We start from the raw sequence: 26,804 nt of genomic DNA on the forward strand, positions 1-26,804 counted from the left end.
CTGGGAGTCAAGATATCAATCTTGGAAAATGTTCAGCTAAAACATCAGACCAATGATATAAAAGTCCAAAACTTGAAAGTATTTTCTTCAAAACTTGTTTTCATTTCATTTGCTGACTTTCAATAACCTTTCGTTGAATTACAGTCTAAGTTTTGTGCATTTTTTTTTTTTTTTCTTTTAACATCGGTCTCATCTCGCTATCATTCACTTACCTAACCAATTATCCATTATTTATTTTGCATACAGAAGCACTTGTTTTCACACTAGCCCTAATCAACAGTGTTAAGTGTTGAAATCTCTGGTACAAGTCATCATCTACCTATTAATGACCAATTAAGGTAATTACGAAATCCCCGAGTCAAGTTTTTTTTCATGTCCGGCTGGCACAGCAGGCTGCACAAGCTGACCTTAATTGAGGCCCCAACTCTGTATATGCAAGCAATTGGTATACAGAGCACAGAATGTGCATGCATATGAGTATTGTCAAATGAAGAATGGCATATCATTACACATTCTGGTGAGATAATTGCACAGATGCTATTCCCGTGTTGTAATTAGACATATAGATATCATTCATAAACACAAATGAGACCAATTTTAATAAATATTGAATTAAATCCATAATCTGATAAGGCTCAATCGGCACTCCACTTACTATTTTGTCAAGGATAATGTTTGCTTTTACACATGAAAATGGTCATGTGTTTATAGTCTCTGGTTTGTCATGATATTAGATGTGAAGTAGAATAAAATGAGACCTGTCAATTTCTTAACTGTTGAACATATAAGTGTTTCAAAAGATAATATTATAATCAAGATATTTTTCAATTCCAAAACAGGGTACTGTCTTTGCCGATCATTTTGTCTAGCTAGTTGCTATCACATTTATAGACACTTTTTCCTGGTTTTGCATGATATTGACTTGGATAGTCGGATATACAGTAATTATCTTATTTATTATTGTTGTTCCTAGATAAATCTTCAGATCCTTTTTGTGTTAGTTTTGAGTACCAAATAATCCCGACAATCAATGATGGCAACCTCACAGAATTTGATATTTCCATGAAAAAAACCTTGAGTGCAGTCAGGGACGTATAATACAGTATGTATTATACGTCCCTAGTGCAGTATAGGATATATATTGAATTTGAACACATGTAGTTAAGTAGTTAACTATTAGCATATATATTTTATTTGACTTTTTTAAAAATGGTAAAAGATTTGTCAGCTGATATTTAATGTATTAATACTGTCACAGCATCAAAGTAAAGTTTACATACTATATGGTCTGCTTTGTAGCATGAAGAACTGTAGTCTGGTAGAAAATGACCTTTAGAGTTAGGTTACCATGATTTACAAATCTGAGCTTATATTTACTGGTGAATTTTGTTTGTCATTTAGGTGTACCAGTTTTCAATAACACAGACATGGCAACAATAGAGAAACTAATTAAGGCCTTTGAAGCCTTAAAGGTGTTCCAGCCTGGAGGAGGTACTTCAGATGACTCAAAGTAAGTAGAATATTTTTTTTATCTTATCTTTTCATACATTCATCCAAATTTTTATATCACATAATATGGTATGTCAGTCATAATCTTCTTTTTTGTCTGAAGATCTCTTTTCATAGTTTTCAACTGATCTATTTTAAGCCTTGTATGATTTACTACTGCCATATCACATGAAATTGTGTCTTTAAAAAACAGCATTTTGAATCAATTATTTTTTTGGGAGTTATTGCCCTTTGTTCTTTCTTTTCGACCAATTTTGTTTTGAACTTAGTAGACTTTAATATGGTGACACAAAATTGTGCTTTCTCATTGGCATTTTATTGTGTGATTATTGTTTTATTTTCACATATGTATTCATTTCAATACCGTAAATATTCGCGTATAGTGCGCACTCGCGTATAGTGCGCAGGTACTTTTTGGAGATCAGATTAAAAAAAAAAATCTACAGAAAAATTAATTGACGGGTCACTGTGACGAAACATTTGATGTGGTCTGATCCATTGATAATTAGGAAACCACAATGAGCGTGACCCTAACACATGTAATTACCTTAAGTAAACAAATTTACCCAGGTGACCTAACAAGCATGAAAGGCTTGGCTGATTGTATAATTAACGGTTAATGACAGTGAACACGTTGAGTATGAGGAGACTGATGACACCCGGCTTGGGCTGAACGCGTACTATTGGTCAGAAAACGATGTTGTTTTAACTGTCTGAACATTTTCAATCCTACCTTGTCCCCATAAAAGCAGGTGGTTTGTTCAGTATAGGCATGATCTTTCATGGTATCTGTACCCATCGCGGTATCCGAAGGTATTTAATGATAAATTGTTTACACCGACTTCGACATGGGGAAACAGCGAATGCCACTTGACTACGCCGAGAGACTGGAGTTTCGTGCCGCCGGTCGCCACTTCGACATTCCAGAGTGAAATATCAAGGCACGGAAGAAAGAACAGACCGTCTAAAGTCCCAACCACTGACCAATAGGGCTGACATAGGTGCGACAGCGAAACACCCAGAGATGGAGAGAGACAGCTGTTCAACTTTGTATGCGATCGCCGATATCCCGGCATCGCTGCCAGTACAACAGAACTGCGCGTGCGGGCCATGCAGATCAAGAGAGGTCATGGGGTCACCAACTTTGGGCATCGGTGGGATGGGCTGTCCAATTTATGAACAGAACGACAATCGCCTAAAAATTTCCGGATTCATTGAATTCCACAGATACAGCATCAAAATGAGGCAGAAATTCAGACACTACTATAGCCCCGACCAATAGTAAGACCGACGGGAAACGAAAAAAAATTAGATTCACCGTAATGCTAGCGTGAATGGCAGATGATTAAAACATTTTTTTATTTTATTTTTTTGTTGTTTTTATCTCCAAACTATCATATAAGACCGACGACTTTTACATATAACTATGTGAAGGGAGGTAATCCAATATGGCGGATGCAGAACTCGGGAATGATAACCCCAGGAATGGCATGTACCTGCGTATAGTACGCACCCCCTTTTTGACACGACAGTTTCAGCTTAAAAAAGTGCGCACTATCCGCGAATATTTACGGTATATAAAGTACAACAATGCTTTCTCTATTGCACGGGATGGTTGTACATGTATATTGTACCCTCCTGTGGTGCTCTTGTTGGGAATGGGTAGGTCTTGATCAAATCACCACAAACATGGACATGCTGGATGCTATAAGGTTTAAAATAATGGCATAATTGAAATTTCACAATAATATAATTTTGTTCTCTTGATCTCCTAATTTTTGTTAAATGATAGAATTTACATGACCCTGATGTGCAAATTTTTATCACCATATGATTAGACAGATATAAAGGTGATATTATTGTTATTTTAAAGGAAAAGGGAACAGTCTGTCAGCAAGAAGGACAAGATAATGAACTGCAACATAGTGGCTGACTGCATATGTGCACCTAACATGAGGTAAATCATTGATTTCAAGCTTTTGAAAGATTTTTAGCACAATACCTTAGACAATCAATTTTTATACTTAGAGAAGTGCTAAATATTCGTACACTTGCCAGGGGCAAGTAAAGATATTTGCTTATTTTACATGTTTTTAAATGTTCATAGTTGTGTAAACTTCAGGTGGTAAGGAATAAATATTGAAAATTTAAATAAGGTTATGAAGGATTCACTTAAGTTAAGTCTTGAATGTATGTTCTTTAAACGACATTGCAATGCAGTTTTTTTAGCTGTAAAGCAGCATGGTTTAGAAAGGAGGAAATCTAATTCTTTGTTTTATAACAGAACAGGTGCAGGTTTGGAATAACCTGTCAGGAATTTGATAACAAAGAAAATTTTTTGTTTTCTTTCTTCAGAATGGTTTGGAATAACCATTCAGGAATTTTGATAACAAAGAAAATTGTTTGTTTTCTTTCTTCAGTGGGTAGCAACTGACAAAATAAATGATTGATAGTGAAAATATTAAGGTATTGAGAAATAGCACTTAATATTTATAAATTTAGTTATCTCAGTAATGAGGACATTCATTTGTCATTGTATCTTCTACCTTAATAATATATTTTGGGGGTAAGTAGAAATTATTTTCAGGCTAGTGGTATTCTGGAAGGTATACTTGACCAAGGCCATATGTTCTTAAATTTCTTTTACACTCCTGTATTAATGAAACACTCATGTGATATCTGTGTTAAAATCATATCGAGAAAGGGTCCTAGAAAATGAAAAATGAAAATGTTCTTTGATGTGTTTTTAGAGCTATCATTGATTTCCCCAAATTTCTTGGTATTGCGATGGAAACATTCCTGAACCTCTGTGATGATGCTGAGTCTGATGTGAGAATGGTTGCAGATGAGTGTATCAACAGATCCATCAAGGTAGAATCAACTCCTCCTAGAGTTTTTGACATAGAAACTTGAGACTTTGTAGGATGTTTATATATATGTTGAAGATGTGCACCTGCTATTATGAATTCATTTCGGACATTTTTTTTTGATTTTCGGGGCTTTGGAACTTAGTCATTTTCCGCATATAAATCACCTTGGGGCCCTAGATGTCCATTGTCTATTTTTTGAACATCTCAAAATCAAAAATGGCTGCAACTTCTTTCTTTAAATGCCTTTCTTCACGAATTCATAAAATACAACCAAGCTTTTTATCTTTTATAACAAATATTCTACATACTCAACAAATGAAACACCCATAACTGTCTTATAAATACCATATAACATTGTATGCATCCCGCAACCCAGCCAATTGTGGCTTTGCCCCATTTTACTAAAGGTATGATGCCATAATGCTGTTCTGTGAAAGGATGTTAAGGAAGATTAACAATGTACTGTATTATTATGTTGTCCCTTGCAATGACTGACACAACACTTCTATGATATTTCTTGTTGTTATCCTACTTGTTTTGCCTTAAAGGTACTTCTGGAGACCAACTTGGGACGACTTCAAGTAGAGCTGTATAAGGAGATAAAGAAAAATGGATCATCTCGCACTCTGCGTGCAGCTCTTTGGAGGTTCGCTGAGATGGCTCCTCTCATTAGACCACAAAAGTGCAGGTATAATAAAACATGGATAAGTTGAAGTTGATGAGACCTAATGAAATATTGACTTATCTGATGGTTTGAATAAGCTGTGTTCCTATGAATGGAGATGTTTTACATAGAAGGTTGATCCTATTTTGATCAGTTGTTTACTGGATACATGTCTCATAGTGTGGTGTGACGTTATTAATAAGTAATAAATAAGTAAAAAACATCTTATGATTTTATACCCTAACAGTATCTTTTATTTAAATAAACAGTTATAAGTATGAATATAAAACAAAAAAATGTGATGTGAAACATTCGTCATTGCAACACACATGTAGATACACACCAACTCTCAATACACATAACTTAGTGAAATTAATACTTTAAAGTTATACAAGTGTTGTACTCACATTTATATCCTTAAGAATAACAAGTTCTGTCAACATTATTACAAAATAACATCAATAGCAATGAGCTAGGTTATGAAAAGATGAAGGCTACGGCAACATCAGTGAAGCATAACTACACACAAACTACATAGTAAGAGCCTATACCATTAAATAGATTAAAATAAAAATTGCAGTTTGTATATGTACATATATATCTAGTAAATTGATTTAATCATAAACTAATGTGTCAATGACAAACTAGTTTTTATATTGATATGCATTGGCATGGTAGTTATTGCTTGTTTTTTCCTTCTGGTGCCATGCACATAAAAATGAAACATAGTAGATTTATGATTAACAGACTATAGTGTATTTGATTTTATTTGGTTGCCTAATTCTTTATAAATTCAAATTTTCATCTGTGCACCTGTATAAAACGCAGGGATTTAAGTTACTTGCAGTTGGGCTAGTTAACACAGATATGACTGACTGATCACACTTGAGCCAGGAAATGAATATCTGAGACAAGGTGATGCCAGAATGTTCGGCTCGAAAAAGGAAATCATGGTAGAACTTCATAGAGGTGGACAAAAAAATATATGACACAAATGCAGTATTCAACTCAATAGTGTTTAACTCATCTGATTTTTGTCCAGACAAAAAAACCCATTTTATTCATCCGATGTATTAGATTCAAGTGTGTTGGACACAAGTGAGTTGTACTGTATTTATGATGCACAATGTTCCAGCACTGAAGTATTTTAAAGTAAGCAGCTCTTAAATCCAAATATCGAGAAATTTTAAGATTTAAGTAATGGTAACTGCATGGCACTATTTTATTGCTGTCTTTTGATAATTTTGAATATATGATTATTTCAATTTTAAATGTCATTTTACAGACCTTATATGGTGAATATGCTTCCCTGTCTGGCGAGGATATGTAAGAGGGAAGAGGAGGCAGTACAGGAAACTCTTCTTAGCTCTATGGTGAAGATTTGTCCTGCTCTCATGGTTTTTGCCAATGAATCTGAGATAAAGGTTGGTAATTACATATAAATGAAAACAGAAGAAAATAACAGATTACATTATTAATTAATATGCAATATTATTTTTTATCTTTTCAATCAATTGCCATTAATGGACATTGAGAATGATAATAGTTTAAGATGTTATGTCCTTCAAGCCCTCACTTTATTTAATTAAAAGGATACTAATGAGAAAATTTTTGTAAATATCTTTCACGAAGAAGGTTTCTAAGTCACTCTCAGCTAAGTATGAGGACTTTGTGATCACTGAAATTTCTATTAGAAGTTTGTGTGTGTACTGTGAGAAAGGTAATCTCTGTCAGAGAAAGTTTCTTTTGCACTTTGAGCATGGTGCTTTTTCTGTTAGAGAAAGTCTTGCGTGCACTGTGAGAATGAAATTTCTTGTCAAAGAAAGTGTCGTGTGCACTGTATGCATGGTAATTTCAGTTGAGAAAATGTTTTGTGCTTAGTGATCACTATAATTTCTGTCAGAGAAATTGTTGTGGGCTCTGTGAGCAAGGGAATTTTTGTAGAAAAAGTGTCCCTCTCTTGTGTCATGTGGACATGGTTCATGTCTTTCGTTATAAGGCCTTCCCTACTCTTTATCTACTCGGAGGAAACACTAAAGTGCATGTGTGTTTTATTTCTCTGAAAAGAACACAAGTCTAAAACATAGTGAAGGGAAGATGAGGCAAATGTAGGAATGAAACCTGTTGATTTGATACAGAATAAACAAAGTAGAGGTGTATTAATATTTTATCAATGAAAGATCAAAGCTAATTTTAAAAAAAATTATCACAACACTTGTTAACCTAGTTGAACTGATGGAATAATATTACAGAGTGTTAGCATTCTTTATATTCAATCTGAAAAGGACATGACACAAGATTGCCAAATGTAATAATTTTCAATATTAAAGAAGTGTACATGTTTCCTTTCTGAATTTTTCAGGCATTACTGAAGTCTTTCCTTCCTAACCTGAAGTCGCCTTCAGCTTCGTGTCGGAGGACAGCTGCTACCAGTCTGGTTTTGATCTGTCAGTATTCAAGGAGCCCAACATCCTTCTACAACTATCTGCTGAATGTCTTATTAGGTCTGTGGTAATTTTAGTTAGAGATTCATTTTTGTATGTACAAAACAACACTGGACTTTTTAAAATTTTACATATAGGAAAAGTGATGTAGTCAGACTTGAAAAGATATGATTGATTTTGAGCTGTGACAAAGTGGTAATATATGTTTAAAAGAAATATGAGGAATTGAAAAACCTGTACTTGCTTATTGATGGATACTGAGTCATATCTGATTAATTCAAATTCTGTTGTCATACATTTCACAGATCATAGTTTACTGTTATGGTCATCTAATGATCCTGCAATATACATAATGTTAATTTTCTTCTTTGAAACTGAGATGGATCACCTTTACTTCCAGACATGGTCTTACCAGTGGATGGAGATCAGAATCTACACACCCTGATGGGTGTGGTTCTGTGTATGAGGTCTCTGGTCCCCCATTTAGGGGAGGCAAGTCTGGTTGAACAGGGATTAAAGGGCAGCTTTGGTGTGATGACAAAGGAAAAGATAGAATCTGTCAGCAAAGAACAGCTAATAAAGGTATTATAGTAAAGGCTTCTCTATAATGTTGAGAACTCTGAGCTTGTAGAAGGGGCATTAATGGAGACGCATTTAAACTTATTTTATTTCAAGTAAATATGGTAGCAAATTAATAATAAAATCATACGTTTTTATGGGTCTCAAATTATGTGGTGTAAAAATATGCATTTTCTTTGGCTCTTGATTGAGGTTAAATATTGCTCTCAAAATCCATACATACTATAATCAATCATAAGCTTTATCGATCATTTCATATAAATTCATGTATTATGAGTAACCGCAAACTTAACAAAAATACCTCCACCCCCTCCAAAATTAATAATTCAACTATATCTGTTTAAACACTTATGGCTTAAACTTTTGTTTTAATCAGATTTCAACAATACAAATTAAAATCAATTATGTATTATAAAGAATATAAAAGGAAACAAAAACAAGCGTTATGTCGCTTATGTAAATTTGTTGCCTGATACATTTTTAACAGTTTCAATAGCTACAGGAATGAAGTATTTGAATAACAGAACAAACAAAAATGGATTTCAGAAACTTATTACCTACAACCAATCTTTTGTCTAAGTTACAAATTAAAAGTAGTGTGTCAACCATATCATATATACACTGTCATTCTGTATATGGACAAGTTTCCCTCTGATATCTTCTATGTGAATAACCATTAATCATGTATTGGTAATTGTTTTAGTTGTGTGTACTTGATTCTCATTCCCATTACAACTAATAATACACCTTGAAACTCTTGTTTGATAAAACTTTTTATCAAATAACTACACTGTTAGCATTGTAACAGCACCCATTACATAAATATTTAGTGTGACATACTTCAGTTTCCTCCCACAGAAAGATTCAGTCCAGGCCAACAAGAGTGATTATATAAGCTTAAAGCTTGTTTCACAATTGTTGTAAAATGAATAACGATTAGTATGACATACTGAGGTTCAGTTAAATGAAAAACCATGCAATGCATTAATGTTAATTTGTATGGAAGCTCGTGAAAGATTGTCTGAATATGTGCTGTCATATATATTATACAACTCTAATATCTTTGGCTTATTGTGACAGGTGATCCAGATGCTGTTGCACCTGATGACCCACCGAGACCACAATGTTGTGACAGCTGCCCTGGAGGCCTTCATACAGCTGTTGCGTAACCCCAACCCCTTATTAGTGTCCATATTGACTGTGCCAGGTACCATTACTCGGACCCTTGTGTACCTTGCTGACCAAGCCTCCTCTCCCTCCAATGACTGTAAGTATCCCAATAACATATCTCCTGACCATACACTCCCTGTCTACTGGGACAACCAAGTCTCCTCTTGAAAGAATAAGTATCCCAATGATATATCTCCTGCCTAACACTTCCTGTATATTGGGACAACCAAAATGCCCCCCCTCTTTAATCATTATACATGTAACAGGTTTTCCTTGTCTTGATATTATGTTGTTTGAAGAAATTGGCTTGAGTTAACGCATGTTTGCATGTGGCCTTCTCATAAATGGTTTTCAAAATCTAAGTTTCGCCATCTGATTGACACTTATTTTTGTTCTATTTTTGTTCTTCATTTGTTCTTCAGCTCTACAAGAAGTGCCATCCTTTAGTAAACTGGCAGAGGAGTCTGCTGGGCTTGAGGATGATGCTGACATCCCTGATCCTGTGTCAGACCCTGCAGGGGATGCCTCATCAGCTGAGGGATCTGCTTATGTCTATAATACATTTGTAGCTCGTGGGGAGTCTGGAGCAGGATCTGAAGATACAAGTCCGGTGGATACACAAGTTATTGTCACAACAACAGACTCTGAATATTCTGGTATTGAAATTGGTGATCTCAATGAGGAAAAGTCGGAGAAGTCAAACATGACACAAGTCTGCAGTAGTAGCCAGGAGACTTTACTCAGTATACAGAGCATCAGTCCAACTCGCAAACCTTCTCTCCAAAAGGGCGTCAGCCAGGACTTAAATGGCAACCCTGAGATAGAAGATACGTTTGAAGGCGATCGCAGCCTTCTGCCGTCCCCAGGGGAAGACGTCAGTGTCAGTATTGGCTCCTTGATAGACAGACAGCCTGCTATTGTGTACTGTATACGATTTATAGCCTCTCGGTTTCTGTTATCTGGGTGCAAGCGTGTGTTGAAACCTGACAAAGCTGTACGTGTAAGTGTCAAGTCTCTGGCTCTCACCTGTGTCAGCTCTGCCGTGGCCATGTACCCCCAAGTGTTTCTTCTCAACCTGTTTACAGACGTCTCACAAGGTAGATAACTCACACAATTTAACAAGGAGTTAACACTTGATTTCATTATATCTAGATGTATCAAAATACAGCTCATTTTTAATATACCTGGAAAACCTCATTCTTAGTATCTATTTGAAATTGTTTAAACAAATCCAGTAGCCTGATAGAAATCATTATTAATTAGTGCTAATTTAAAATGAAATTGTCATAGTCTTGTTTGTTGTAAGGAAAGTAAATATCTTATTACCCTCAACTGTCAAATTTCTCTTTTATAATGACTCTATAAGTTAATTATAGATACTAGTTGTATAGCTCTAGAACTTGTATTTATGTACTTTACCAGGCGATTCATCATGTCTTATTGTATGTATTTATGTAGATCTAGACCAGAAGTTAAAGGATGTCTTATTGTATGTATTTATGTAGATCTAGACCAGAAGTTAAAGGATGTCTTATTGTATGTATTTATGGAGATGTAGACCAGAAGTTACAGGATGTCTTATTGTATGTATTTATGGAGATGTAGACCAGGAGATTCAGGATGTCTTATTGTATGTATTTATGTAGATCTAGACCAGGAGATTCAGGATGTCTTATTGTATGTATTTATGGAGATCTAGACCAGAAGTTAAAGGATGTCTTATTGTATGTATTTATGTAGATCTAGACCAGAAGTTAAAGGATGTCTTATTGTATGTATTTATGGAGATGTAGACCAGAAGTTACAGGATGTCTTATTGTATGTATTTATGGAGATCTAGACCAGGAGATTCAGGATGTCTTATTGTATGTATTTATGGAGATCTAGACCAGGAGATTCAGGATGTCTTATTGTATGTATTTATGGAGATCTAGACCAGAAGTTACAGGATGTCTTATTGTATGTATTTATGTAGATCTAGACCAGGAGATTCAGGATGTCTTATTGTATGTATTTATGTAGATCTAGACCAGGAGATTCAGGATGTCTTATTGTATGTATTTATGTAGATCTAGACCAGGAGATTCAGGATGTCTTATTGTATGTATTTATGGATATGTAGACCAGGAGATTCAGGATGTCTTATTGTATGTATTTATGGAGATGTAGACCAGAAGTTACAGGATGTCTTATTGTATGTATTTATGGAGATCTAGACCAGGAGATTCAGGATGTCTTATTGTATGTATTTATGGAGATGTAGACCAGGAGATTCAGGATGTCTTATTGTATGTATTTATGGAGATCTAGACCAGGAGATTCAGGATGTCTTATTGTATGTATTTATGGAGATGTAGACCAGGAGATTCAGGATGTCTTATTGTATGTATTTATGGAGATCTAGACCAGGAGATTCAGGATGTCTTATTGTATATATTTATGGAGATCTAGACCAGGAGATTCAGGATGTCTTATTGTATGTATTTATGGAGATGTAGACCAGGAGATTCAGGATGTCTTATTGTATGTATTTATGGAGATCTAGACCAGGAGATTCAGGATGTCTTATTGTATATATTTATGGAGATCTAGACCAGGAGATTCAGGATGTCTTATTGTATGTATTTATGGAGATGTAGACCAGAAGTTACAGGATGTCTTATTGTATGTATTTATGTAGATCTAGACCAGGAGATTCAGGATGTCTTATTGTATGTATTTATGGAGATGTAGACCAGGAGATTCAGGATGTCTTATTGTATGTATTTATGTAGATCTAGACCAGAAGTTACAGGATGTCTTATTGTATGTATTTATGTAGATCTAGACCAGAGATTCAGGATGTCTTATTGTATGTATTTATGGAGATCTAGACCAGGAGATTCAGGATGTCTTATTGTATGTATTTATGTAGATCTAGACCAGGAAATTCAGGATGTCTTATTGTATGTATTTATGTAGATCTAGACCAGGAGATTCAGGATGTCTTATTGTATGTATTTATGTAGATCTAGACCAGGAGATTCAGGATGTCTTATTGTATGTATTTATGTAGATCTAGACCAGAAGTTACAGGATGTCTTATTGTATGTATTTATGGAGATCTAGACCAGGAAATTCAGGATGTCTTATTGTATGTATTTATGGAGATCTAGACCAGGAGATTCAGGATGTCTTATTGTATGTATTTATGTAGATCTAGACCAGAAGTTACAGGATGTCTTATTGTATGTATTTATGTAGATCTAGACCAGGAGATTCAGGATGTCTTATTGTATGTATTTATGGAGATCTAGACCAGGAGATTCAGGATGTCTTATTGTATGTATTTATGTAGATCTAGACCAGAGATTCAGGATGTCTTATTGTATGTATTTATGGAGATCTAGACCAGGAGATTCAGGATGTCTTATTGTATGTATTTATGGAGATCTAGACCAGGAAATTCAGGATGTCTTATTGTATGTATTTATGGAGATCTAGACCAGGAGATTCAGGATGTCTTATTGTATGTATTTATGGAGATCTAGACCAGGAAATTCAGGATGTCTTATTGTATGTATTTATGGAGATGTAGACCAGAAGTTACAGGATGTCTTATTGTATGTATTTATGTAGATCTAGACCAGAAGTTAAAGGATGTCTTATTGTATGTATTTATGGAGATCTAGACCAGGAGATTCAGGATGTCTTATTGTATGTATTTATGGAGATGTAGACCAGAAGTTACAGGATGTCTTATTGTATGTATTTATGTAGATCTAGACCAGAAGTTAAAGGATGTCTTATTGTATGTATTTATGTAGATCTAGACCAGGAGATTCAGGATGTCTTATTGTATGTATTTATGTAGATCTAGACCAGAAGTTACAGGATGTCTTATTGTATGTATTTATGTAGATCTAGACCAGAAGTTACAGGATGTCTTATTGTATGTATTTATGTAGATCTAGACCAGGAGATTCAGGATGTCTTATTGTATGTATTTATGGAGATGTAGACCAGGAGATTCAGGATGTCTTATTGTATGTATTTATGGAGATGTAGACCAGGAGATTCAGGATGTCTTATTGTATGTATTTATGTAGATCTAGACCAGAAGTTACAGGATGTCTTATTGTATGTATTTATGTAGATCTAGACCAGAAGTTACAGGATGTCTTATTGTATGTATTTATGTAGATCTAGACCAGAAGTTACAGGATGTCTTATTGTATGTATTTATGTAGATCTAGACCAGGAGATTCAGGATGTCTTATTGTATGTATTTATGGAGATGTAGACCAGGAGATTCAGGATGTCTTATTGTATGTATTTATGGAGATGTAGACCAGGAGATTCAGGATGTCTTATTGTATGTATTTATGGAGATCTAGACCAGGAGATTCAGGATGTCTTATTGTATGTATTTATGGAGATCTAGACCAGGAGATTCAGGATGTCTTATTGTATGTATTTATGGAGATCTAGACCAGAAGTTACAGGATGTCTTATTGTATGTATTTATGTAGATCTAGACCAGGAGATTCAGGATGTCTTATTGTATGTATTTATGGAGATGTAGACCAGGAGATTCAGGATGTCTTATTGTATGTATTTATGTAGATCTAGACCAGAAGTTACAGGATGTCTTATTGTATGTATTTATGTAGATCTAGACCAGGAGATTCAGGATGTCTTATTGTATGTATTTATGTAGATCTAGACCAGGAGATTCAGGATGTCTTATTGTATGTATTTATGTAGATCTAGACCAGGAGATTCAGGATGTCTTATTGTATGTATTTATGGAGATCTAGACCAGAAGTTACAGGATGTCTTATTGTATGTATTTATGGAGATCTAGACCAGGAGATTCAGGATGTCTTATTGTATGTATTTATGGAGATGTAGACCAGGAAATTCAGGATGTCTTATTGTATGTATTTATGGAGATGTAGACCAGGAGATTCAGGATGTCTTATTGTATGTATTTATGGAGATGTAGACCAGGAGATTCAGGATGTCTTATTGTATGTATTTATGTAGATCTAGACCAGAAGTTAAAGGATGTCTTATTGTATGTATTTATGGAGATCTAGACCAGAAGTTACAGGATGTCTTATTGTATGTATTTATGCAGATTTAGACCAGGAAATTCAGGATGTCTTATTGTTTGCTAATCACCATGACCCGCAGTTGAAGGGTAATACAACACAGATAGCTGCTAACCTCATCATGTCTGCTCTGAAGGAAAGCCGAGGTAACTTCACAAAGTGGCTGTCTGACTTCCCTGGAAAAGGTAACACATTACTTTCATGTTTTATCTTGTTGCGAGATTGGTATATTATTTGTTGAACACATTATGCTGTTATAAAAAAGGTGAAAAAGTGATATATCATATCCTAAGTTGATGGTATGTTAAGATTTCAATATGCATATGTATACTTCAGTAAATCTATATCTGAAGCAGTTGGAATTTAAACTTCAAAAACAGAAGTTTCCACCTTTTTTCCCCTAAATGTTCTCTAATATTTTTAATTGTTTTGTTTTTCAAGTGGTGGACTTGAGTATCCAGTCCCTGGTGGACATAATACTGGACATTGTGAAAGACAGCTCATCGGTGGCAATTAGACTAGCAATCATTTCCCTACAGACCTGTATCAATCCACTATTACAGAGCATTCATAGTGAACTGGCCCTTCTAGTCCTACTCAGGCTGATGGAAGTCAAGGACAATCCCTATTGGCTAGTCAAGGTTAATATCATAACATTCACAATGAACTGGCCCTTCTAGTCCTACTGAGACCAATGGAGGTCAAGGACAATCCCTACTGGCTGGTCAAGGTTAATGTCATAATATTTACAGTGAACTGGCCCTTCTAGTCCTACTCAGGCTGATGGAGGTCAAGGACAATCCCTACTGGCTAGTCAAGGTTAATATCATAACATTCACAGTGAACTGGCCGTTCTAGTCCTACTGAGGCCAATGGAGGTCAAGGACAATCCCTACTGGCTTGTCAAGGTTAATGTCATAATATTCACAGTGAACTGGCCCTTCTAGTCCTACTGAGGCCAATGGAGGTCAAGAACAATCCCTACTGGCTAGTCAAGGTTAATGTCATAATATTCACAGTGAACTGGCCCTTCTAGTCCTACTCAGGCTGATGGAGGTCAAGGACAGTCCCTACTGGCTAGTCAAGGTTAATATCATAACATTCACAGTGAACTGGCCCTTCTAGTCCTACTGAGGCCAATGGAAGTCAAGGACAATCCCTACTGGCTTGTCAAGGTTAATATCATAACATTCACAGTGAACTGGCCTTTCTAGTCCTACTAAGGCCAATGGAGGTCAAGGACAATTCTTATTGGCTGGTCAAGGTTAATGTCATAATATTCACAGTGAAGTGGCTGTTTAGTCCTACTCCGACTAATGAAGTCAAGGTCATGCCCTACTGGCTGGTTAAGGTTGATATTGTAACGAAGATCAGATATCAAAGTCCTCAGCTTCATTGCTTTAAAATGTCTTTGAATGCAGATGTCTAAAATACATGGTTATTTATTATGAAGGTCTGTTAAGTTTCTAATGTTAAGGTTAGCAGGAAATGATTTGGTCTTACTGATGAACTTTTTCATACTTACAGACAGAGTTACTGGACCTGCTAAGTGGCATCAACTTTAAGATTCTAGTACACCTGGAGTCTTGTTGTACCCTGGCCCAGAGGGGACAGCATCACTTTCTAGGGGTTTGTATAAACATCAAGCTTCCTTTCCTTAAATTACTATGCCCTGTAATAAATATTAAGAGTAAGGGTGGGAATATGCTGAAATCATTTTGTAGTTGTCTGCGGACACAACTCTTCCAAAATATTCTAATGATTTGAATTTAACACTTCTCACAATCACTTAAACTTGTGCTTGTATATTAAAGATAAGTGTCCTTTGATTTAACATATAGCATTGTCTTACATTCTCCTAATTACAAGAGGGTTATAAAAAAATTGATGCATATGTCTGTCATCAGGAGTGATATAGTTTGATATTGAGCCTCTTCAAAGAAGATATACAGTTTATTGTGGTAACACTTAAAGGTATAGAAGACAGCTCTAAAGGAAATATAAATGATGCAAAATATTCTCTGTAGAAAGAGTTCCATAATTTTTGCAGAAACTGAACCTCCAACACCGAGTAATACATAATGTGATTATACCACTACTGGGAAATGAGGACCACCGTGTTCGTCACAGTGCTGCACAGACTCTTGTCAAGTGAGTATCTGACAATCAACAACCCCTTTATAGCATATGTGGACGAATTCATAAATATTAGTTTTCAATGTTTGTTCATAGCAATATGTTATATCACATGCTTTAGTTCATGTGTTAAGTCAAGTGTTTTAAGTCTTAGAAAGTTTGACTCTTAGGTCCAAACATTCAGGCTGATTTTGACCTGTTGTGCTCATTATGATCGTAAAATACTTCTATATTTTTATTGTTATAGGTTGATTCCCCACTTGTTTTTTGCGGCGGACCATTGCCAACAGGATCCTGTGATTGCCATAGCTAAAGACCATACTGGGCGTCTGCTGACCCCTGATCCTCTGTCAGACTCTCCCCCTCTGGTCCAGGGCTTGGTCAAACCTTTCCACTTTGGGGCGGAACATGTGTCCAATGTCCACATAGAGAGTAATCTGTCCAGGGTCATAATGGCACTACTCCATGAACTCAACCTGTCCAATGTTAAACACAACACAGTCAGTAGATTTCAGATCCTCTGTGACTTGCACCTTGGTTCCCATCTTAACCTGGAAATTTAACAAACAAGAATCCCTTCTGTAACTGATATCATCAATGTGACACTTTTTGTTTTTCTAGAAAAGGACATATTTGTATATGAAAATTGTCCATTACAAGAAGTTAGTTGATAGAATGCTTGCTATTTATGTTTTAAGCAGAGTATGCTAATTGGATGTTTTTTTCCAGTATGGATGTTGCCATGCACTGTGCCTGTTGTCGGATTGCTTTCCTGCTACCCAGTATGCCCATTCCTGGGGCTGTGGACCTCCCACACCACTTGTCCCACGGGACAGTACCAATAGAATGGTTATGAGGCGCCCTCCGAGTCGCTCCCTCAGTGGATCAAGGCAAGTCTCTCACACAGTTTGTTGTTAACTGAGTTCATTGCTGTTACAGCTCGTTGCTGTCACAGTTTGTTGGTAACACAGTTTGTTGCTGAAAATGTTGCTGTCACAATTTGTTGAACTGTAAGAGATATCAACATGAAACTTCATAGGTAGATAGATCTCTATAAGGAGTTATTAAAACTCGGTGTACAAATTGATCATACTCTGGGAATATGCAGTATATCAAATTCAGACCCAGCAACTTCTTAATTAAAGAATCATTGCCCTTTGATTATATTTTGTGTTCAATAAAGTTGTTTTTGGGGAGCATTCATGATACTCTTGTTTTGTAACCTCTCTGTAATCATTCCAAATTCTGAATTGATTAGCGATACAGATTTTATTTGACATACAAAATGGCCTGCTGCTGTGGAAAATAATCAGAATATTAATATACCGCTGGAGAAAACTTCTTCTTGGTTGATTGGTTTATTGTAAGACTAGTAAGCTAGAGGTCTAGGTTCAAAGATGTTGAACTTACATTTTGTCATGATATGCTATTTATTTTCTATATCCAGTACCTTTAGCTTGGATGAGATGTCAGGAGGGTCGGGTGGAGGACCACTGACCATCATGCTCTCCTTGTTGACCTCCTCGTTGGTCAGTCTTGACCTGACTGCTCACCATGATACTCTAAAATTGGCTGGCAATTTAGTCTCAGGTATGTAGAAGGAATAAAATGTGGCAAAATATTTTTTCTAGTTCCTAGTCAGGTGTCATAACAACACACAACCTTACTCCAATGCACACACAGGTAAGTTCATATACCATACGCAGACACATCCATGCGACCTTTCACCACTGTAGACCACAACGGACTTTTCCTGCTAAATGTGTGGTAAAGTCTGCCAAAGTTACTGAGGTCCTTATAAATTATGGAACATGGTGAAACTGGAGTGTGCTGATTATATCTGATAGTGTATCAAACTTAAAAGTTGCTGGTATCATTTATTCATCAAATTTTGTCAGGATTTGAAATTTTGCATCATATTTACTTTTCTAATTATCAGTTGTGGTTATTTGTAGGGGCTGCCTACAAATGTCTGCGAAGTGTAGACAATTATAATTTGGCTGACAGCTCTGAGGACACAAAGTGGCAAGGCATATCAGACCGTGTCCTGTATCCCCTGATAGAGCAGTTCCTCACACATATAGCCAGGTAAGTACAGGAAGATAGGTTGGGTAGAATCCCTGATCTTGGTTTTTATTATGAGGAGATATAAAAAAATTCTCATGTCTCACTTGGATCCTTGTTCATCAATTCATTCTCATATGTAGTCTATAAGTGAAATGCTTTCAACCTCTAGTTTTTCCTATAATTTCAGCTCAGGTGGAGCAAGATGCTTGTAAAACATACACAATAGAAATGATATTAGGCTATGTTTATCTACCGATAGAAATAGGGAATAAATAAAGAGGATCTTACAGGAGCTTCTGTTTGATATATGAATTTATGAAATAAGTATAAGAATTTTTTATTTTAATAAGCCTTTGGCAAGGAAAGATGAAAAATTCTTGACATGTTTAATAAATCACATGTACAGTGGAAGTGAATTTTAGATTGTTTTTTATCACATTATTTGTTTTTCAAGAAAATATGTTAGAAAATGGATATTTTCACCTAAAAATTTTGGGTCTATATTTATGGATCCATAGTGATATCACTGTGAATGTGTGACATTTCATTATCTAAAGTGACGTCACGATAAACTATGTTACACATGTTAAATACGCAAAAATATTACATGAGTATATTCACTAAATAACCAAGCAATCATGTGATAAATAGGAAATTGTGAAAGGCATTTCTCTACTTAATCTATTATAAGTACAGAATCTGATTTGTAAAGAGAGGTTCTGATGTTTACTTACAGATTACTGAATGCCTGTTGCCATGTGATTGATGAACAGTTGCCTGGTCCCCCACAGATCAAACCATCCCTGCCCTCTCTTCCCACTGCCCCTTCCCTCAGTCCTATCAAGCGTAAGGCTAAGGGAGAGAAGGATGGCAGTAGTGCACCTGGTACCCCAGGATCATCTGAAAAGTCTACACCCAAACAACAGAAAGGTATGCAGGTATCTGGTACCCCAGGGGTATATAAAAAGTCTACACCCAAACAACAGAAAGGTATGCAAGTATCTGGTACCCCAGGGGTATATAAAAAGTCTACACCCAAACAACAGAAAGGTATGCAAGTATCTGGTACCCCAGGGGTATATAAAAAGTCCACACCCAAACAACAGAAAGGTATGCAAGTATCTGGTACCCCAGGGGTATATAAAAAGTCTACACCCAAACAAGAGGAAGGTATGCAGGTATCTGATACCCCAGGGGTATGTAAAAAGTCTACACCCAAACAAGAGGAAGGTATGCAAGTATCTGGTACCCCAGGGGTATATAAAAAGTCCACACCCAAACAAGAGGAAGGTATGCAAGTATCTGGTACCCCAGGGGTATATAAAAGTCCACACCCAAACAACAGAAAGGTATGCAAGTATATGGTACCCCAGGGGTATATAAAAAGTCCACACCCAAACAAGAGGAAGGTATGCAAGTATCTGGTACCCCAGGGGTATATAAAAAGTCCACACCCAAACAAGAGGAAGGTATGCAAGTATCTGGTACCCCAGGGGTATATAAAAAGTCCACACCCAAACAACAGAAAGGTATGCAAGTATCTGGTACCCCAGGGGTATATAAAAAGTCCACACCCAAACAACAGAAAGGTATGCAAGTATCTGATAACCAGGGTCATGTGAAAAGTCCACACCCAACCAACAGAAAGGTATGTAATTACTTGGTACCCCAGGGTTATCTGAAAAGTCCACACCCAACCAACAGAAAGGTAAGTAAATACCTGGTTCCCTAGGGGTATCTAAAAAGAACAGAAAAGTATGTTAGTACCAGGTACCCATGGTCATCCCAAAAGTCCACACCAAAATGATAGAAGGCATAATTCTCACAAATATATCCGTTAAAAACATATTGTCTGCTTAAGGTTTGAGAACCTGCAAGAACAGCTAATTGCATGAGATTGAAGAATCTCGTATATTTGGAGTGAAAATTGTCTCTTTTGACAAATATCTGTAAGAAACAAATATATTCAAAGATGTCAAAAAATATGCTGTAAATTGAAAGCCTTTTTTTTCTCATTTTGTTTTTTTCAGACAGGTGATATAAAGATATTGTGTAAATAATTTCTTTGCCAAATAAGTTCATTTGATGGCTTTGGTATTACTGAAATATGAGAGTTATCTTTCCTTAGATAAAGACAAAGAACCTGAGAGGGAGCGAAACAAGAAGGACGGACTTGGTACATTTTACAGTCTGCCACAGTACATGAAGCTGTATGAAGTCCTCAGGGGAGCGTACTCTACCTATAAAGTCAGTATTGTAAATAAACTTAAGATACTTTGGTCATTTGGGCAGCTTTAAATACAACATTTTCAAAAATTAAAATACTATTGGAAGTTACCAGAAAACAGTCTTTCTGATGTTGGAAATTAATTCTGCTAAAATTCCTGCAGTGTATTTGCTGTATAAACATTTTAGAATAGAAGGAGAAGTTTATATGTGTTTGCAGCAGAAGAGTTGGTCATGAATTCATGTCCACATTCAAAATTAGCAGGAAAAGTATATGTGAGAATTTTTCATTATTATAAAGTATTTGTTCTGGTATTTGAATCCATTTGTCATCATATCAAGTCAAGGGGAATATTTTGGATGGTTCATCTTTCCTGTTAACAATAAAGAGGTATGTTTTCAGATTTCCTTGGACCTAGGGACTACTGACAAGTTCTGTGTCCTACTGAAGTGTACACTTGAGTGTCTGGCCCAAGTGCTAGAGATTGCAAGTTTGCAAGACATTGGGAAGTATGCAGAAGAGCTGCTCGGCTATCTCAGGACAACTGTATCACTGGAGCCCACATGTACCATACTCTGTGTACAGCAGGTACGTTGTAAATCCACCTCTGTACATGAGGTAGTCACTAAACCTACCTGTATACAATAGGTATGTCCTAACTCCATCTGTGTACAGCAGGTACATTGTAAATCCACCTCTGTACATGAGGTAGTCACTAAACCTACCTTTATACAATAGGTATGTCCTAACTCCATCTGTGTACAGCAGGTACGTTGTAAATCCACCTCTGTACATGAGGTAGTCACTAAACCTACCTGTATACAATAGGTATGTCCTAACTCCATCTGTGTACAGCAGGTACATTGTAAATCCACCTCTGTACATGAGGTAGTCACTAAACCTACCTTTATACAATAGGTATGTCCTAACTCCATCTGTGTACAGCAGGTACTTTGTAAATCCACCTCTGTACATGAGGTAGTCACTAAACCTACCTGTATACAATAGGTATGTCCTAACTCCATCTGTGTACAGCAGGTACATTGTAAATCCACCTCTGTACATGAGGTAGTCACTAAACCTACCTGTATACAATAGGTATGTCCTAACTCCATCTGTGTACAGCAGGTACATTGTAAATCCACCTCTGTACATGAGGTAGTCATTAAACCTACCTGTATACAATAGGTATGTCGTAACTCCATCTGTGTACAGCAGGTACGTTGTAAATTCACCTCTGTACATGAGGTAGTCACTAAACCTACCTGTATACAATAGGTATGTCCTAACTCCATCTGTGTACAGCAGGTACGTTGTAAATCCACCTCTGTACATGAGGTAGTCACTAAACCTACCTGTATACAATGGGTATGTCCTAACTCCATCTGTGTACAGCAGGTACATTGTAAATTCACCTCTGTACATGAGGTAGTCATTAAACCTACCTGTATACAATAGGTATGTCGTAACTCCATCTGTGTACAGCAGGTACGTTGTAAATTCACCTCTGTACATGAGGTAGTCACTAAACCTACCTGTATACAATAGGTATGTCCTAACTCCATCTGTGTACAGCAGGTACGTTGTAAATCCACCTCTGTACATGAGGTAGTCACTAAACCTACCTGTATACAATAGATATGTCCTGATCCACCTTTCTACATTAGGTATGTCCTAACTCCACCTATTTGAAAAGATATTAACTAATCCTGCCTGTTTATAGTGAGTTTAACCCAAACCTTTCCTGTACAGCTGCTTTGTCTAAATTTAAATATGTAAACCAGGTAGGTCCAAAAGTTGCCTGTGTACAGATTAAAATAAATTTATTACATATCACCAAATCAAAATTTTGCGATCTGCATTTTAAAGGATATTAAATTTTTAAAGATATTGCTCCCAATGTTAAGTTTCAAATAGATGATTAATGAGTCTTCAGTCAAAACACCACTGTAATTCATAACAATGATTTGTACTTTTAAACAAAAATATTCTTTAACTGTAACAAATAGCCTTAAATCCGTTCTAAATAGCTGTTATGTCAGAAGATAATTGGAAACTTCTGAGTTGGCTATTGGCTGTACAAATAAGAAAACAGACGTATATCATATCACAGAAATATTTACTTGTGTCTGATTATTTTCACTAATCAAATTGTCACACTTATGGTACTGCCCCTCAAAATAGTGAAAATATTATTGCTGCTAAAAATCACTGATTCTGTACATATTTTAATCAATGAAAATTTAAGTAGTAAATAAGGTATTATTATACATGATACAATGTATATGACATTGTTCTAAACTTTTGTATTTTTATATAAATCTATATTTCAGCTTTTGAAAGCATTGTTTGGTACAAATCTAGTAAGTCAGTGGGAGCCGCAGCAGGCTATCAATGTGTCACACAAACCTGGCAAGGCCACACGACTGACCTCCAACACCAGACCAGGGCTCTACAGTCACTGTTTCACACAGCCTTACTCTCACTTCACACAATCCCTCGCTGCTGCCACCTTCAAAGCCACTGCCCAGACTGAGCAGGAGGAGACAACCAGGTAGGGATGAAATTATACAGGGTCAAGGTCACTTAACTGAATGTCCAAAAATGGAAACATCTTAGCAGGAAAAGATAATACAGGGGGTTACATTTGGATATTATGAAAAAATGTCTCTGATGTTCAGATATTGTTGTCTGACATTATGAAAATCCTTGCTGTTTATTTATTTGCAATAATTTGTTTCAGTATTTTAAATTGGTTGAAGAAATGTGTAGAAAGAAAGCTTCCAGCAATTCTGAAACCTGGAAGTAAAACAGATAAGGTGAGTTGTAGATCTATGAAAGGTTGTTAATAACAAGACTAGTCAATTGAATGATAAAATAGCGATACATTGTAGTCCTAATTTGGAATATTTGGAATTATTTCGAATTATTTAGGGGGAATTTGGAGGAGACACCTATGCTAAAATTTTACATTTATATGAAAGATGGTTCTTAATTCCATTGTAGTATCATGTTTTAATTGTGATGTCATCAGGAGAAGTAGTTCTTCTGACCATTACAGAGTATCAGACAATATAGTAATACAATTATTTATGAGATGCGAGTTCGGCCTTGGGAAAAATCACTTTGAAGGGTTGATGATATATCATTGTAACTAGAGAATTACAAGTTGATAACTGTTTTATCATATAATGTTTCCCCAACATTCTCACTTTACAAAATGATTGTTTCCTATCGTCAGATAGAATGGATAAAAAGAAAAAATAGTGATTGATGGAAGGAAGAGAAAAGGTTGAAAATAACAATAAAAACAGTATAGAGATTTCAACTGACTTGATCATGTGATATTGCTAAAAATTCAACGAAATTTCTATGCCAATATATTTCAAGACAGATTGCTCAATTTCAGATACATTAGTGCAATTATTTAACAATAGATGTGGGAAAGTCTCTTGTTACTGCATTTAAGTAAGAACTGATGTTGTTGGATTGTTATCTGAACCCAGAGGGCTGACTTTTTGTTGATGTATTTGAGCAAGTTGAGCAAGTTTGAATTTCAGCCAAACAGGAAAAAGGAAAAAATCCTGCCATGTAATAACATTAATTAGTACCGTAACTGAATTTGTTGATGGTTTTGTTTGTGTTTTCCTCTTAGGCTGCTATTGCTGCATACATACGCCTGTTTGAGCCTCTAGTAATCAAGGCCCTAAAGCAATATACCGTGACAAGCTGCCTAGAACTTCAGCGACAGGTCCTTGATCTCCTGTCTCAACTTATACAGCTCCGTGTCAACTACTGCCTCCTCGACTCAGATCAGGTCTTCATCGGATTCATTATCAAACAGATAGATTTCATAGAGGAGGGCCAGATCAGGTAGGAACACATCTAAAGTGGAAGTGTCTAGTTCAGATCAGATAGGAGCACATCCAAAGGGGAGGTGTCTGGTTCAGGTCAGGTAGAAAGACATTCAAAGGGGAGGTGTCTAGTTCAGGTCCGGTTAGAGCATTCATTGGAAGATTTTTAGGTATGATAAGGTAGAAACACATCCAATGGGAAGGTGTTTAGGTTGTATCAAATACGAGAACAATTAAAAGGGAAGTGTCGAGGTCAGGTCAGGTAGAAGCACAATTAAAGAGAATGTGTCTAGGCCAGATTAGGTGTGAATACATGAATGGGAATTTTTTTTTTAAGTCAGATCAGGGAGTAACCCATCCAGTGGGGAAGATTTCTCTTTACTACATGTGTTTTAAAGTGTTCAGAACCAAAATGTGTTAATTAATCAAATCAGCTGGATACCAAATGTAATTCTTCCATCTTGGAACAAAACCAAAGATATTCATTTGAACTCTGAATGAAATCTACACATTCTGTTGGATGGTTGACATCATATTGTGACTATATTCCTATAAATCTAAGCTTAATGTTATGGATGGCAATATTGCAACTGGTGTCATTATGGTAAACATAAGTGTTTTATTTCAGAATCTGGCACTGTCTGATTCCTTACTTACTATTTCAGAATCTGGCACTGTCTGATTCCTTACTTGCTATTTCAGAATTTGGCTCTGTCTGATTCCTAGCTTGCTATTTCATAATCTTGCATTGTCTGATTCCTAACTTGCTATTTCAGAAACTTGGACAGTCAATTTCTTTACTTGTTATTTCAGAAACTCGGACAGTCTGATTCCTAACTTGTTTAACTTCCTGGTGATGCTGTCATATGAAAAATACCATAGTAAATCTATAATTGGAATGCCCAAGATTATTCAACTGTGTGATGGCATCATGGCTAGCGGCCTTCACCCTACAACTCACGGTAGGTATTGACCCTAAACAAGTCTGATGGCACATTTTTTTTACTGATACATTTTATGTTTTAAAAAAATTAAAAGGTCAATGGTATAAATACATTCAAAAGAGGACAAATTTCCTAGTGCTGTAATCTGTAGGAATTCATTTGGTATTGGACTAGTCTGTTAGACAATTATCACTATAACATTCTCTGAATCTTGTATGCAGGAGTTTAAGAAAAAACAGGATTTTGTTGAGATTATTGAATAGCATCAGCCAGTGTTTTGATATTTGCCAGCATGTTTGCTTATTTATAGAATTTCCCCTATGACAGGCCTAAAATTGCTTTAACTTCAAAAGGATTTCTACTTTCGATACCTCCTACTTAAAACAATGATTGACAGTAATTGTGTGATTATTTAATGGTAATAGTTGTGTGCCTGTTTTTCAGCTATCCCTGCTCTGAAGCCTATTGTATATGATTTGTTCTTGCTACGAGCTGCCAATAAATCTGACATCAGTCGTGAATTGGAGACACAGAGGGAGGTAGTCGTGTCCATGTTACTTCGCCTCATTCAGTATCATGAGGTATGAGGGATGTACTCAGCTCTTCATTTCGCTGAGAAATTGATTGTTGGAGATTAAACTTGTCTACCTTACTTACATTGTATACATGTTTTGTTGACAAGTATTTATGTCACATGCTGTGGTCTGGAAGTTTGTACTGAATTAGAAACATGACAGAAAGGATTTCTGATCTAAGCTGAAGTATCTGCACACTGACAGACTATACCGGTGTGGGAAGTAGAACAATTGGATATCATTTAGATATTATGATCCTTTTTAATTGAAAAACTAAGAATATTGTGAAGAAAAAATTCTTATCTTTGGTTTAGATGATTAATAACTTAATGTATTTGAATTTTGAATTTCGCTTGGAATGTTGGGAGATATTTGAGTAGGTGTATTTGTCTTGATGTAATTGATGGAGATTATTTGACAGAATAGATTGTTGTGTTATTAATTAGAAGGTTTTACGTGTTGTATTGGACTGTATATACTTCATTGGGTATATGGTTTTAACTGTTACAGACTCTAGACCTGTTAGTAATAGTCCTACAACAATGCCACAAGGAAAGTGAGGAACGTTGGAAGAAGTTGTCAAGACAGGTGACAGACACCATCCTGCCATCGCTAGCCAGACAACAGGTATATCAATTAACCAGTAGGAGGTCATCAAAGCTTTTCTCT

General features: G+C 36.0%; 1 protein-coding gene across 1 annotated transcript in view; it reads left to right on the forward strand.

Moving 5' to 3' along the window:
- Positions 1 to 1,427: 1,427 nt before the first annotated feature.
- The window catches only part of LOC132563715 (huntingtin-like), a 73,984-nt gene continuing 48,607 nt past the window's right edge, over positions 1,428 to 26,804 (forward strand). The window contains exons 1-26 of the mRNA XM_060228466.1: positions 1,428 to 1,510; positions 3,383 to 3,466; positions 4,260 to 4,380; positions 4,928 to 5,067; positions 6,329 to 6,467; positions 7,406 to 7,547; positions 7,888 to 8,069; positions 9,147 to 9,333; positions 9,659 to 10,333; positions 14,359 to 14,517; positions 14,774 to 14,973; positions 15,860 to 15,961; positions 16,383 to 16,483; positions 16,716 to 16,968; positions 17,198 to 17,358; positions 17,916 to 18,058; positions 18,424 to 18,556; positions 19,272 to 19,465; positions 20,664 to 20,782; positions 21,165 to 21,350; positions 23,096 to 23,316; positions 23,506 to 23,581; positions 24,418 to 24,635; positions 25,430 to 25,578; positions 26,005 to 26,141; positions 26,646 to 26,762. Of these exons, the coding sequence (XP_060084449.1) occupies positions 1,428 to 1,510; positions 3,383 to 3,466; positions 4,260 to 4,380; positions 4,928 to 5,067; positions 6,329 to 6,467; positions 7,406 to 7,547; positions 7,888 to 8,069; positions 9,147 to 9,333; positions 9,659 to 10,333; positions 14,359 to 14,517; positions 14,774 to 14,973; positions 15,860 to 15,961; positions 16,383 to 16,483; positions 16,716 to 16,968; positions 17,198 to 17,358; positions 17,916 to 18,058; positions 18,424 to 18,556; positions 19,272 to 19,465; positions 20,664 to 20,782; positions 21,165 to 21,350; positions 23,096 to 23,316; positions 23,506 to 23,581; positions 24,418 to 24,635; positions 25,430 to 25,578; positions 26,005 to 26,141; positions 26,646 to 26,762 (4,422 nt within the window). The remainder of the gene's footprint in view (positions 1,511 to 3,382; positions 3,467 to 4,259; positions 4,381 to 4,927; positions 5,068 to 6,328; positions 6,468 to 7,405; positions 7,548 to 7,887; positions 8,070 to 9,146; positions 9,334 to 9,658; positions 10,334 to 14,358; positions 14,518 to 14,773; positions 14,974 to 15,859; positions 15,962 to 16,382; positions 16,484 to 16,715; positions 16,969 to 17,197; positions 17,359 to 17,915; positions 18,059 to 18,423; positions 18,557 to 19,271; positions 19,466 to 20,663; positions 20,783 to 21,164; positions 21,351 to 23,095; positions 23,317 to 23,505; positions 23,582 to 24,417; positions 24,636 to 25,429; positions 25,579 to 26,004; positions 26,142 to 26,645; positions 26,763 to 26,804) is intronic.

The sequence above is a fragment of the Ylistrum balloti genome, unplaced genomic scaffold (genome assembly GCF_031769215.1).
Source record: "Ylistrum balloti isolate Yb309-2 unplaced genomic scaffold, AGI_CSIRO_Ybal_v1 Utg371830, whole genome shotgun sequence".
In the NCBI taxonomy this organism is placed as follows: domain Eukaryota; kingdom Metazoa; phylum Mollusca; class Bivalvia; order Pectinida; family Pectinidae; genus Ylistrum; species Ylistrum balloti.